A 16,040-nucleotide genomic window follows, 5' to 3' on the forward strand; every position below is an offset into this window, starting at 1 on the left:
AGTGTAGCGATGTATGGAAGTGAAACATGGACGATAAATAGTTTGGACAAGAAGAGAATAGAAGCTTTCGAAATGTGGTGCTACAGAAGAATGCTGACGATTAGATGGGTAGATCACAGAACTAATGAGGAGGTATTGAATAGAATTGGGGAGAAGAGGAGTGTGTGGCACAACTTGACAAGAAGAAGGGATCAGTTGGTAGGACATGTTCTGAGGCATCAAGAGATCACACATTTAGCATTAGAGGGCAGCGTGGAGGGTAAAAATCGTAGAGGGAGACCAAGAGATGAATACACTAAACAGATTCAGAAGGATGTAGGTTGTAGCAGTTACTCAGAGATAAAGAAGCTTGCACAGGATAGAGCAGCATGGAGAGCTGCATCAAACCACTCTCAGGACTGAAGACTACAAAAACAACAACAACAACATTTTCTCAATGACTAACATCAGCAGAAAGAATTTTACCCCATTATGAACTATATTCGGAAATTCACTTATGTTCATCACTAACACTATTGGTCCTAAAATGCTACTTGAAAATCTCCTACATTAATGTATTTTGGTTCTGATAAGTGGTTTACTAAAAGTTTAGACTTATTTGAGGTATGTGTTATTTCTACTCTTTGTACCCTATCTGCTAGGTATTACCGGAACTGGTCATTAGGTACCCCTCTTGTTCCTACTGCTTCTAGCTTATTTAATATAATCTTAGAAAGATCTAGAGATATGCCTCTAAAACACTCATCTTTATCAAGAACATTAAGTACCACTTTTGTGAATTCTACTATGACTGATTCCATATTTCTGCTACTTTGGAAACCAAACTGCAACTTCACTTAAAAGGTTGTATTTATTTAAATAATTCAATAAGCTGTCTTTCACAATTTATTCTACTATTTTTGAAGATAGTGACAGCAGAGGTACAAATTCTCTAGAAATTTTCTGATGTGGAGGATTCATTTATTATAAGCATTATTATATACTCATTCATATAGTTTGCTAGGTGCTGTGGGTCATTTATTACTTCATCCCCCTCCTTGATCAGTATGTTATTATGCCTTTGTTTGTCTCTCTCACCATTTCCTTTTTGGTGACACCCAGACTGTTTTGCTTTTATTCTCTACATTGTATATTATTTTGTCATTAAATTACTTTTTTGCAGCAGTCAGCACCTTCCTATAAATCTTTTTGCAGCTATGAATTTAAAAACTCTGGCTCATTATGACTCTTTTTCATTAAACTGAGATACTTAAGGGTTTGGAAGGACTTTTTAATACCAAGTGTTATGCATTTGTTTTTGTGAGACATTGAGTGCATCATGGACACTACTGACTGAAATATATGCAGCTTGGTCGCAGTTCCAACCAGTCTCTGTGAGTTGTGGCTGGTATTTGAGCAGTCACGAATCTGGATGGCTCTCCACTTCATACAGTGTCTTATGAAGTCCTTTGCATTTGTTTTATTTTGCCCTTAAAATTTCTATGTTTGTTTTAATATGGTACTATGTGGTCATTATTAGTGTTGTTATTGTTACTGATGATGATAATGATGATTTTGTATATATGTATCATACTATTGCACTCTTAATAACATTTAATTTTTCTTAATTTGTATGCATAACTACTTCTAATGTATTTGACAGAGTATGAATATGTAATTCAGTGATATTACCAGCATAGTTTCAAATACTCAGGAAAATTCAGTTTTTTGTATCACCAGTTATTCATATATTCAGTAAATTTATTTCTTTAAATTTTAGAAGTCCATTCCAAGACCTGAGCATCAAGAATATGCTAATCAAGCTCAGAGCAATGGTCTAAGGGAAAGTCAGTGCTTTTCTGAACCACCTCCAGATGTCATCACACCTCCTTCACAACAAACAAACAATAGCAACCAGATGCAGCCATCATGGAAAGGACACACAACGTGTGGGGTGAAGCCAATGTTGTTATTAACTTCAGTGCCCAACACAGACCCATACAAAGGGTCACAAATAATTAAAGACTTGCCACATGCAACAAATAATTATAATGCTCACAGTCTGTCCAGCTTTGCGGTGCCTTATCCTGCCTATGCACCAGTCACTAGGCATGGACAGTATCAATCAGTGTATCACCAGTCATCTCAAAGTGAACCAGGAAATCACAACAGTCATGGCACATAAACTACTATGTCATACTGTATCTGTTTTGTAAAGCATGTTCAAACTATGTCAGCTCAGTGACTGATAACCATTTAAAAGGACAATGTATAGTTTTCCATTTAAATGAGGTGTACATCATTTGATAAGAAGAAACCTGACTTTTTATGAGATCTGTACATACTCCCAGTTAATAAATTTATTTTTACCATTGAATCCTTACCATTGTATAATTCAAAATACTATGATGATGCTGAGAGAGAACAAGCTGTATCTGGTATTGAAAGTATTAAGACAACTATATGTACTGTAAATGTCATGATCTGTTGAACTTTTAGAGAACTGAACTAAGCAAGAAAATATTAATACTGCTCTCTTTATGAACTGACTCAACCTAATGTCTGTTCCTCTCCATTATGTTTCAAGTCAAATATCATGACAACATCAAATTCTTTCAGCCATAGCACTTCTACAATTGTCTAACTGTGATAAATGTGTTATTATTGATGTTGTTACCCTTTTTATACTCATGGACTATATGTATGCTACAAGAGATTTATTTCCTTCATTGCTTCTTATTCCAGCTTACATGTTGTGAATTGGTAACAGTAATAAATAAATGGACAATGTCACTATCAGGATCAAAAATTTTTGAATGTAGATAAGTGTATACATCATAAATGAATGCATTTTCAGCTTGAAGGTCACACTAACATTTTTTTACCTTGTATGTAAAAATGTGAAGACAGAATTCATGACTTTAGTGAGGTCTTATGTGTTATAAAAGTTATTGTGAAGACTGGCAGGCAGGCAGCATAAATAAAGGACAAATGAGAATATATCTAATAACTGCATTTCTTTACTGAATACTGAGATGTTTCTTGACAGAGTTGCATGCTAATCAGTAACTCAGTGTTAGTACAATTTTCAAGCAGACCTATTTGTGGCAAATAATATTTAGTTAGAAAATTTCATTTGAAATGACGTCCCTAGCATACATTATCCTTCAGATCACAAATCCCTGTAGAAAAAATAAAAAAGAATACTACACACACACACACACACACACACACACACACACACACACACAGACACACACACACAAAACATTAAAAAAAGATGCATATTTAGTTGTTGAGAAATGAAGAGTTTACAATTGTGATATTCAAGGATTAGGCTTGAGAGACTTATACGGAATTACCCAGCAGGTTAAGAAAAATGGACTGTCAGTTGTACATTACCAATGTCTGATCAGAAAAAGTTTTGAAAACCGAAAGATTTAATTAAACTGTGACCACTTACTTCCAGCTGCTTGTGAAAATCTTCATCTTCTGCCATAACTAGTGTCGAGTAAATCTCCAAATTATCTTCTGGGGCAAGCTATTTATTCAACTGTCATGTCCCATAGATTGCATCACGAAGGAGAACATTAAGGAATGTGGAACATATCAGGTACACAGCAACATAGTTAAAACAGATATTAGAAACAGCATCTATAATTAATTATCATTAATATGTGATAGAGCGATACAGCGTAGTAAAAGGTGTACACATTGGTCTAACAACTTGAAAGATAAAACATAAATGATAGAAATAAGTTTCTTTGATGTTGCCTCTACCCATCGGTTGTTTTCATGAAGGAAAGGATCCTCAAATGAAACTTTAATGAACTAAGATAAAGGTATTTTTAGCACACTGTGTGCAGCTAACAGAGACAAAAAATTATTCAAATGCTAGAATTTGAAACCAAAAGTTCCTTCGTTCGGGTACTAGCCCTTATTTCCTACAAACCTTTCCTCTTCATCTAGGTAAAGAAACCTCTGATTCTGAGCTTTTTGGTCAGACTAAAGCAGCAAAACAAATCACGTAACCTACCATTAGGAAAGTGAGTGCAACCAGTGACAGTGATATGATTTATAAATTATAGAATGCAGCAATCAGTCGCCCCCTTTTCTCTCTCTCTCTCTCTCTCTCTCTCTCTCTCTCTCTCTCTCCAGGTTATATTTGGCAAATCAAGATTTTGGCTAGTGTCTAGCCATTATCAATGCACTATTTTCTATTCTTGATGCAAGGCAGTTCCCTGTTGTTCAGGCGTCAGTCACATTTCTGTGAATACTCAGTACTGACGCCCAAACAACAGGGAACTGACATGCATCAAGACTAGAAAATAGTTCATTGTTAATGGGTAGGCACTAGCTGAAATCTGGATTTTCCAAATAAAACCTGCAAAAAAAGGGACAAATGATTGCTGCACTCTATAATTTACAAAGCAAAACTTATGCTGAAATCAAATAGGTGCCTAAGCTCTTAGTTATTTGCAGTATAACAGGAGAAGCATACGAATAGCTCTGAACAATAATGCAACATGACACAACATCTAAACATCCAGATTACATAATGCTTTGTGTACACTATTTCAGGTAAAACTGTTATTGCATATAATACAAATAGCATTTTTCGTTTTTCTGAAACAACATCCATCACAACATAACAATGGATTTAGATGAATATTTCACACATCGCATTTTTTGGCAAATAGATTCATTGCTCTGTTGTCTCTTTTGAACTGTCTCTGCATTCTCATAACTTTCCTGATACAATATTACTAGAACACTAGTTGTTCATTTCCATAATTCATTGTAATATTTTGTACAGCTTCATCCATTCAGAGCTACTTAAATACTTGAAGTTAAACTGCAACTCTTCGACAATTCACATTACACCTATACATGCAACAGACTGTCATATCTGTAATGGTTCAGTGACCACCACTGCTCTGTGGTTACCAATCTTTGACTTTTTACTTTTGGTGTCAGTGCAGCTATCATAAGAATCGCATATCATTATTTTACAAAGAGCTTTGTATTTAGTATTTGCCATACATGTACAGTTGTGTAAGTCAGTGGTCAGCAAGTTAAAGTCAGAATTGGACAAATACTGTATCTGATTAGTTGTGCAAGTACAGTAACAACATACAGCTGTTAACACAATCAATGTCGCCACTTTCACATCCTTTCTCGCCATTTAACACTGTACACTACAATAAGTACTCTTAATTTTGCTGTCACAACAGTAGTGTATATATGCTTATAACCATCTAGCAGTGTGCCAAACATAAGTGAACCAAAATTTTATGAAAGATTTTAATTTATTCCATTTTTTTAATTTGATTTTTTTTTTATCCTCAAAATCCTGTTGTGTGCTGTTACAGAGCCATAAACAAGGTTGCAGTTAACTTACTAGCATGCTCTTCCATTATTATTAATGTTTTTTTCTTTCATTTTTTTATTGTTTGCCACCAATAGAAGTCACAACAGAAAGCATATGTACTTAGTGCAGACCCCCAGAGCTGTAATTAAGAATATAACATAGTTACTGATTACATTTGTTGTCTAAAAATAAAATGCTGTCCTACAGAAATAGGAATTTTATTGTGTTTTGAGTCTGTGTCATGAGTATTCTTGAAAGGAATATTTTACAGGATCAAACCCCTGCTATTTAGCTCATGAGAATATAAGAGGAATTTCTTCAAGTTCAAGATCATAAAAATTAAAGAATGATGCAAGCAAACAACGAAGGCTGTCACAGAATCAATAAATCTGTCAGAATCTGTTCTTTCCTGTAGTTGCAAGAGAAACAAATTTTTGTTACTTTCTCTCATATTTAGCCTATGGTTCAACAACGTAGTATTAGTAAAAGAAATTGTCAGTTTTGTTGTCCATTTTTCTATATTACACACACTTCCCTTACAAGAACTGTCACACATCCTACTAAATGTTAAATCCATTTCACAGCTGTTGTGTTAAATGTAAGACATAAATGGGGAATTCAGAGTAGAACAATTCAGTTACTCATACACCTATTTAAACTGAAATTTTGCATTCTTATGGTCATATGATTTATCCATAAATATCAGTATATAATTTATTCCATATCCTGTTGGCCACTAATAAATGATTAGACCCATGTATGTGCCAGTTTTTGTTATGCTGCAAATTAGAAAAACAATTAGGAAAAGTAAGGTGCTCAAATCAATCAGTAATCTACATGAAAACCAATTTAAACAAAAAAAAATGGAAGATGCTGTTGACAACATAAATAATGACAATAGTAATAGTTTTTGTTAATAACATATAATTTGTATAGAATGCTTTTGCTTTGTTTCTTTTTTATTTTCCATATTTACAATAGGAAAACAGTTTATTTTGTTATCTAATACTATTACATCCTGAAATGCAAATATTCATGTTACTGGCAGTGAACACACTCTGAAAGACTGAACTACTATGTATAAATGTAGCATACTGCCTTCCTAATGAAGTATTACAGTAATTATAACAACTAAGTTGTTCGGAGAACTCATTAAATTTACATGAAAAGTAAATGGAAATAATGTGGTCATGTTTGGTTTGTTAGCAATTATTAGTGCTCATAAAAGCATATAAAGCAACATATCAAGACAAGAGAACAAAAACGTACAGTATCTGGATAAGCCATAAAAACGATTGTTCAGATTTAGAACACATGTAACTGCAACTTAGTGCCATAACACCCCAAAAAATTTGAGTATATGTGTAATAATTGTTTTTAAATTACCTTTACACAGTTACCACATTACTATGTAAAAGAAAATCTATGTTTGTGTACATAAAGATGAAATATATGTGTGAATACTGTAAACTCAACTCCATTCTTCAATACTGTGAACTGTATTTTCTTTTTATCCTTGTCCTGTGTCCCACATGTAGCAGCATTTGGATGTACTTCGCAGATGATCAAAAGAATCACATCTGGCAGCGTAACAAGTGGATAATATTTCTTTATTATTTATTGGACTAGTCTCTTTTACATATAATTTATTATAAAATGATAAAAGCATGAACAAAAGAAAAGTTAAAGGTAACACCCATCATATAGCTGTGGCATTCAGTGGTTGAAAGGCACATGAACAAGTTGCTAAATATTTGAACAATACTATTCTTCAGAGCTAAACTGTACAGAAAACACATACACATTACACATACATCTCCCTGCGACTGGATTGTACCAGCCAACTACTTTGTACCAGCATTGCAGTTCACCTGGAATGAAATGCTGACTCAGGTAGATTGTGAGAGGGGAGAAATGAGGTGGGGAGGAAGAGGAAAAGGTGGTTGATGGCTGGAATGGGCAGGCAGCAAGCACACAGGATGGGTTATGAACGTGGCAGCTCAGCTCAGTACTGGTATGGGAAATTGATAGTAGCACTCATTGATGTGGAGGGATAGACTGTAAGGGGGTGACAGAACAAAGAAAGAGAGAGATTGCAGAATGATTTAAGTACATGGGATTCATTCATTCCTTCATCCATCCATCCTGTTCCACAAATACAACTGATAAGTCTGGCAGCAGCTGCCAACTGAGCAACAGGGAAGTAAGCAATTTTGTGACATTTTATGAGTTCCTATCCAGGATCAAATTATATAGTTTAATGTGTGTGTGTTGGCAGTTTCATTTTTGAATTTTTCCATGATAATTTAATATTTACGAGGGCATTTCGAAAAGTAAATATACAATGGCTTGCAATCCTTAAATAGAACATTTATTTTGGGACCTGGATAAACTGAAAGAACCAGAGGTTGTACAATGTCTCAGGGAGAGCATAAGGGAACAATTGACAGGAATGGGGGAAAGAAATACAGTAGAAGAAGAATGGGTAGCTCTGAGGGATGAAGTAGTGAAGGCAGCAGAGGATCAAGTAGGTAAAAAGACGAAGGCTAGTAGAAATCCTTGGGTAACAGAAGAAATATTGAATTTAATTGATGAAAGGAGAAAATATAAAAACACAGTAAATGAAGCAGGCAAAAGGGAATACAAACGTCTCAAAAATGAGATCGACAGGAAGTGCAAAATGGCTAAGCAGGGATGGCTAGAGGACAAATGTAAGGATGTAGAGGATTATCTCATGAGGGGTAACATAGATACTGCCTACAGGAAAATTAAAGAGACCTTTGGAGAAAAGAGAGCCACTTGTATGAATATCAAGAGCTCAGGTAGAAACCCAGTTCTAAGCAAAGAAGGGAAAGCAGAAAGGTGGAAGGAGTATATAGAGGGTCTATACAAGGGCGATGTACTTGAGGACAATATTATGGAAATGGAAGAGGATGTAGATGAAGATGAAATGGGAGATATAATACTGCGTGAAGAGTTTGACATAGCACTGAAAGACCTGAGTCGAAACAAGGCCCCGGGAGTAGACAACATTCCATTGGAATTACTGACGAACTTGGGAGAGCCAGTCCTGACAAAACTCTACCATCTGGTGAGCAAGATGTATGAGACAGGCGAAATACCCTCAGACTTCAAGAAGAATATAATAATTCCAACCCCAAAGCAAGCAGGTGTTGACAGATGCAAAAATTATCGAAATATTATTTTAATAAGTCACAGCTGCAAAATACTAATGCGAATTCTTTACACACGAATGGAAAAACTGTTAGAAGCCGACCTTGGGGAAGATCAGTTTGGATTCCGCAGAAATGTTGGAACACGTGAGGCAATACGGACCCTACGACTTATCTTAGAAAATAGATTAAGGAAAGGCAAACCTATATTTCTAGCATTTGTAGACTTAGAGAAAGCTTTTGACAATGTTGACTGGAATACTCTCTTTCAAATTCTGAAGGTGGCAGGGGTAAAATACAGGGAGCAAAAGGCTATTTACAATTTGTACAGAAACCAGATGGCAGTTATAAGAGTCGAGGGGCATGAAAGGGAAGCAGTGGTTGGGAAAGGAGTGAGACAGGGTTGTAGCCTCTCCCTGATGTTATTAAATCTGTATATTGAGCAAGCAGTAAAGGAAACAAAAGAAAAATTTGGAGTAGGTATTAAAATTCATGGAGAAGAAATAAAAACTTTGAGGTTCGCCGATGACATTCTAATTCTGTCAGAGACAGCAAAGGACTTGGAAGAGCAGTTGAACGGAATGGATGGAGTCTTGAAGGAAGGATATAAGATGAGCATGAACAAAAGCAAAACGAGGATAATGGAATGTAGTTGAATTAAGTCGGGTGATGCTGAGGGAATTAGATTAGGAAATGAGACACTTAAAGTAGTAAAGGAGTTTTGCTGTTTGGGGAGCAAAATAACTGATGGTGGTCGAAGTAGAGAGGATATAAAATGTAGACTGGCAGTGGCAAGGAAATCGTTTCTGAAGAAGAGAAATTTGTTAACATTGAGTATAGATTTAAGTGTCAGGAAGTCGTTTCTGAAAGTATTTGTATGGAGTGTAGCCATGTATGGAAGTGAAACATGGACGATAAATAGTTTGGACAAGAAGAGAATAGAAGCTTTCGAAATGTGGTGCTACAGAAGAATGCTGAAGATTTGATGGGTAGATCACATAACTAATGAGGAGGTATTGAATAGAATTGGAGAGAAGAGGAGTTTGTGGCACAACTTGACAAGAAGAAGGGACCGGTTGGTAGGACATGTTCTGAGGCATCAAGGGGTCCCAAATTTAGCATTGGAAGGCAGCGTGGAGGGTAAAAATCGTAGAGGGAGACCAAGAGATGAATACACTAAGCAGATTCAGAAGGACGTAGGTTGCAGTTAAGTACTGGGAGATGAAGAAGCTTTCACAGGATAGAGTAGCATGGAGAGCTGCGTCAAACCAGTCTCAGGACTGAAGACAACAACAACAATTTTGAAAACGTCAGTTACATCTTATTAACTGGATTATTTGTTATTTTTCGACATAATCACCCCCGTTATCCAAACATTTGTTGAGTCTGGTTTTGAGCAGCTATCTGAAATGCCATGCTTGCTAGATGAAATCAGAGCTCACCCTTTGCAGCATAGTTGACAGGAAGAGGTCTGATTGCAGACCTCTGGTTCACAGCCGAGTGCATGATCTGAATCAGAATTTCAGACAGTTCTGCAACCATGTAGGCTGCAGATTCCTTGACTGGACCGTAGGGTGGTGGGGTTTTGAGTTCTGCTAAATAGGTCAGGAGCCCATGATAAGTAGGAGACAGCTACAAGAATAGCAGGGGCTATGTGGCATGGACTGGGTTGTTTTTGCATTATAGGGTCTCGGGGAGGAAAAAAAGAGCTTCAGTCGCAAAGGGTGCAGGTCAAACACAGGAAGAATGGAGATCTAGGAACCATTGGTCTAGTAGTTGTGAACTGTCGCAGCTATGTTGGGAAAGTACTAGAGGTCCAAGCGCTGATAGAAAGAACTGATGCTCAAATCATTATAGGCACTAAAGCCTGGCTAAAGCCAGAGATAGGTTCAACCTAACTGCGTTCAGAAAGGACACACTAAATAAGTTGGCACTGGCGTGTTTTTTGATGTTAGAAATAGTCAGGCCCTGTTCTAGGGGGTGACAAACTGAGGAATCTGCCCAGTCAGTGAGTGCCAAATTCACATTCTTGAAGAAAAAAAATCTTGTTTCACAAAGTGCCTAGCATTCAGCACACGTTGGTCTATCAATTATTCATATGATTTTGAAATGCATCTATGTTGGCCTCTTGAACATTTTAAACATATTCTAAGTTTATTTCTGAACAACTCCTAAGCTTATTTTTGAATGCGTACATAGTGCACATGATGTCACTGCTAGAAGACTCTCTTTATTACTGTCTCTTATGAAATTTTCTGGTTTGTCAGACAAGCACAATAAGCTGAGCTATCCCTGTAAATGGGTAAAAAATCTTTTCATATTAGTTCCACATTAACGAAATAGTCTTCCTCTTGCTGTAGATTTATGCTTACCAGTTAATAATACTATGTCTGATCACCATATCCACCAACAAAATCTTAACCATGTCCTTCATATTGTTGTAATCGGATCTTCGTGATAACTCTGAAGTACACAGGTGGGTTTCTTGATCTTCTATATATTGTAGTACTACTTGGAATAATGACTAACACAACATTCCACGGGTAAAATAATACTATATTCTCCCTTCGATGCACATCAAAAATGCAGACTTTTTACTTATTCTCACAACGAAAATAGCTACAGCCTATTACACTCTAAAATAATGTGCGTCTACCTACAGGAAAAACATTGTCTGTTTTTTTTTAACATTTGAAAATAAAAAATACATGACAGTAGGTGCAAGCTGTATACTGGGCTACCACTTCGCATTTTCACTTTGCCTTTGAAGAAAACGAAAACATAAAAGTATAAATGCAAAAAGTACATCACACAAGTCGAATAAACCCAAATGGGTGAACGCCAATTGCTGTTTATTTATATGGTTAATTTATAATTATTAGCAAAATCCATAGATTAAGACTACCAGAGCAGAAATAAACAACAAACAGGAATAACAGGTAAGAGCGATTACATATTAATCTTCTCACTGTATCCAAGAAAATTAAATTTAATGCCTATCCAGAGAATAAATGTGGGATAACTGAACCAGTTATTCTGGCAGGGTTAGTGAAGTTCACCAGAGAATAAGTTTTGACAATGGCAGGAATAGCTACAGAATTAGTGATTGATGGAGTAGAATCATGCCATGGGCAATACCATCAGGAATGAGGTTTTTGGTAATGCAAAGGGCTACCATGGAGAAGTTATTAAAAATTATAGCAGCCAAAGTAGGTAAGATGTAAGTGGACAAAGCTGTCTAAGAGACTGGACGTACTTCATGCTAGAGAGAAGAAAACAGCTTTACACAACCCTGCAAAATATGTGGAGGAGAGACAGAGAAGGCTGGGTGACTGGTGGACTGGAAACAGGGTTTGGGAGGTGAGAAGTAGGAAGATTTTGGAGAGGATGGAAAGAAGGAAAATGGAGTTATCAGAGAAAGAGAAAGCCGAAAGGGAAAGTAACAGGCTTCTGTCAAGTTTAGCTATTCCTGCAGTATGTTCAGCTGCCACTGATGTAGTTACGCCTGTCAAGCCTGTGAAGAGTAGACTAGACTCTGACATCTGGTGGGACGCTATGAATGGGAAATTTAAGATAACTGGTGAAGAGGGCAATAACACCGTGCAGAGTTGGCTAAATGCACCAGAGTACTAATGTTGTTGATGTTAGAAGGACTAACACAAAAGTATCAGCTCCAATATCATGTGGAATTGTGCAGGCTGAGGTAGCCGTAGTGCCAGATGGAATAAGTGTGGGCTGTAACAAAGTGAATAAGAGTGTGGACAGCAACATTGGAGATTCAAGTGCGGTCATTTTTAACCCACTGGATGATAATTGGTGTCGTTTACAGGCCTCGGAGCCTTTGCCGGGTGTTCCGAGAAGTACAGTGTGCAACTGACTGTTGTGTCATCGAGAGTGTGATGTTGTTGCACGAGGTAGTGCTGAGTAGTAATGCCTCTGAATTTTTTATTCTGTTCTCCTTGTTGGTTGAGGTATTTACTTGGGTGACTTACCCACTATGCTGAGGCAGGTTGCCACTAGAGTGCTCCAAACTGTAGTGCGTAACACGGTGGTGTGTAACATAACTATTTTATTGAATAAAAAGTTTTGAATATACAAAACCACAATTGATCTAGGCAGTAAAAGTTTTATTCACTAAATTAATTCAAGTTCACTGTCTCCTTCCTGACAATGCCAGGCTTCGCTAATGTAACTATGTCAGCACATCAAAAACAGTGATGTATAATCGAGTTTCTAACTGAAGAAAAAGCATGAATTTGAAGAGTTTGTCCACATGTGGAGCACTCCCTCCTCCACATGCCAATGCCAGACCACAATCAAGTGCTGCAACATCTTCAGCAATCCAGTGCCTCGGGTTCACTGTCATCGATCATCCTCCATACAGTATCAACTTGGCTCAGTCCAATTTTCATCTGTTCCCAGAACATAAAGAACACTTTTGAGGACACCACTTTGATAGCGGTGAAACGGTGCAAGCAGAGGTGAGGTTGTGGCTCCGTCATAAGAGTCAAACATTCTCCAGTGATAGTATCAACGAACTGGTCTCTCATTGGGAGAAATGTGTTCACTGCCACAGTGACTATGTTGAGAAATAAATATATAGACAGCAAGAAAAAATATATTGAATGATAATACAGTTTGTTTTATTTAAAAAACTTTAATAGTTTACCCATAAAAAATTGGAGGTGTTACTTTTCAGCACTTCTTGTAGATGCTACCCATAATACACAGCAAGCTGTTGATGATGTGTTGCATATGTTGCAGATGTAGTGGTACAGATGCATGTATTTACACAGAAGAAGGAAAAGAAAGGAGGCGGGAAAGGTAGAGGAGACGTACACATAAAGTTAGTGATCAGGCCGACATCGCTGAATCTTTTGAAGACTGCGTGCCTGAGGTTTAGAATGCAATAGTAGCATGTGGCTATTATGTGTCATATGGCAGTAATAACCCACTTCAGACGTTGAATCTACATTTATTTAGCATGGAAGAAAGCGAATATTACGCGGTACAAACGTAGCGTGCCAAGAAAGCATAGACAAAGATAATTCACAGATGATCGACTCCAAAGATCTACATCTACATCTATACTCCGCGAGCCACCTTACGGTGTGTGGCGGAGGGTACTTATTGTACCACTATCTGATCCCCCCTTCCCTGTTCCATTCACGAATTGTGCGTGGGAAGAACGACTGCTTGTAAGTCTCCGTATTTGCTCTAATTTCTCGGATCTTTTCGTTGTGATCATTACGCGAGATATATGTGGGCGGTAGTAATATGTTGCCCATCTCTTCCCGGAATGTGCTCTCTCGTAATTTCGATAATAAACCTCTCCGTATTGCGTAACGCCTTTCTTGAAGTGTCCGCCACTGGAGCTTGTTCAGCATCTCCGTAACGCTCTCGCGCTGACTAAATGTCCCCATGACGAATCGCGCTGCTTTTCGCTGGATCATGTCTATCTCTTCTATTAATCCAACCTGGTAAGGGTCCCATACTGATGAGCAATACTCAAGAATCGGACGAACAAGCGTTTTGTAAGCTACTTCTTTCGTCGATGAGTCACATTTTCTTAGAATTCTTCCTATGAATCTCAACCTGGCGCCTGCTTTTCCCACTATTTGTTTTATGTGATCATTCCACTTCAGATCGCTCCGGATAGTAACTCCTAAGTATTTTACGGTCGTTACCGCTTCCAATGATTTACCACCTATGGCATAATCGTACTGGAATGGATTTCTGCCCCTATGTATGCGCATTATATTACATTTATCTACGTTTAGGGAAAGCTGCCAGCTGTCGCACCATTCATTAATCCTCTGCAGGTCTTCCTGGAGTACGTACGAGTCTTCTGATGTTGCTACTTTCTTGTAGACAACCGTGTCATCTGCAAATAGCCTCACGGAGCTACCGATGTTGTCAACTAAGTCATTTATGTATATTGTAAACAATAAAGGTCCTATCACGCTTCCTTGTGGTACTCCCGAAATTACCTCTACATCTGCAGATTTTGAACCGTTAAGAATGACATGTTGTGTTCTTTCTTCTAGGAAATCCTGAATCCAATCACAAACCTGGTCCGATATTCCGTAAGCTCGTATTTTTTTCACTAAACATAAGTGCGGAACCGTATCAAATGCCTTCCTGAAGTCCAGGAATACGGCATCAATCTGCTCGCCAGTGTCTACGGCACTGTGAATTTCTTGGACAAATAGGGCGAGCTGAGTTTCACATGATCTCTGTTTGCGGAATCCATGTTGGTTATGATGAAGGAGATTTGTATTATATAAGAACGTCATAATACGAGAACATAAAACATGTTCCATTATTCTACAACAGATTGACGTAAGCGAAATAGGCCTATAATTATTCGCATCTGATTTATGACCCTTCTTGAAAATGGGAACGACCTGCGCTTTCTTCCAGTCGCTAGGTACTTTACGTTCTTCCAGAGATCTACGATAAATTGCTGATAGAAAGGGGGCAAGTTCTTTAGCATAATCACTGTAGAATCTTACGGGTATCTCGTCTGGTCCGGATGCTTTTCCGCTACTAAGTGATAGCAGTTGTTTTTCAATTCCGATATCGTTTATTTCAATATTTTCCATTTTGGCGTCCGTGCGACGGCTGAAGTCAGGGACCGTGTTACGATTTTCCGCAGTGAAACAGTTTCGGAACACTGAATTCAGTATTTCTGCCTTTCTTCGGTCGTCCTCTGTTTCGGTGCCATCGTGGTCAACGAGTGACTGAATAGGGGATTTAGATCCGCTTACCGATTTTACATATGACCAAAACTTTTTAGGGTTCTTGTTTAGATTGTTTGCCAATGTTTTATGTTCGAATTCGTTGAATGCTTCTCTCATTGCTCTCTTTATGCTCTTTTTCGCTTCGTTCAGCTTTTCCTTATCAGCTATGATTCGACTACTCTTAAACCTATGATGAAGCTTTCTTTGTTTCCGTAGTACCTTTCGTACATGATTGTTATACCACGGTGGATCTTTCCCCTCGCTTTGGACCTTAGTCGGTACGAACTTATCTAAGGCGTACTGGACGATGTTTCTGAATTTTTTCCATTTTTGTTCCACATCCTCTTCCTCAGAAATGAACGTTTGATGGTGGTCACTCAGATATTCTGCGATTTGTGCCCTATCACTCTTGTTAAGCAAATATATTTTCCTTCCTTTCTTGGCATTTCTTATTACACTTGTAGTCATTGATGCAACCACTGACTTATGATCACTGATACCCTCTTCTACATTCACGGAGTCGAAAAGTTCCGGTCTATTTGTTGCTATGAGGTCTAAAACGTTAGCTTCACGAGTTGGTTCTCTAACTATCTGCTCGAAGTAATTCTCGGACAAGGCAGTCAGGATAATGTCACAAGAGTCTCTGTCCCTGGCTCCAGTTCTGATTGTGTGACTATCCCATTCTATACCTGGTAGATTGAAGTCTCCCCCTATTACAATAGTATGATCACGAAACTTCTTCACGACGTTCTGCAGGTTCTCTCTGAGGCGCTC

General features: G+C 37.7%; 1 protein-coding gene across 1 annotated transcript in view; it reads left to right on the top strand.

The window, feature by feature from the left end:
• Window positions 1-6,825, top strand: part of LOC126239043 (protein sax-3-like) — a 112,160-nt gene extending 105,335 nt beyond the window's left edge. Inside the window, exon 15 of the mRNA XM_049947869.1 lies at window positions 1,760-6,825. Coding sequence (XP_049803826.1) covers window positions 1,760-2,164 — 405 coding nt within the window. The 3' untranslated portion in view covers window positions 2,165-6,825. The remainder of the gene's footprint in view (window positions 1-1,759) is intronic.
• Window positions 6,826-16,040: the final 9,215 nt, after the last annotated feature.

This window comes from Schistocerca nitens, chromosome 1, assembly GCF_023898315.1.
Source record: "Schistocerca nitens isolate TAMUIC-IGC-003100 chromosome 1, iqSchNite1.1, whole genome shotgun sequence".
In the NCBI taxonomy this organism is placed as follows: domain Eukaryota; kingdom Metazoa; phylum Arthropoda; class Insecta; order Orthoptera; family Acrididae; genus Schistocerca; species Schistocerca nitens.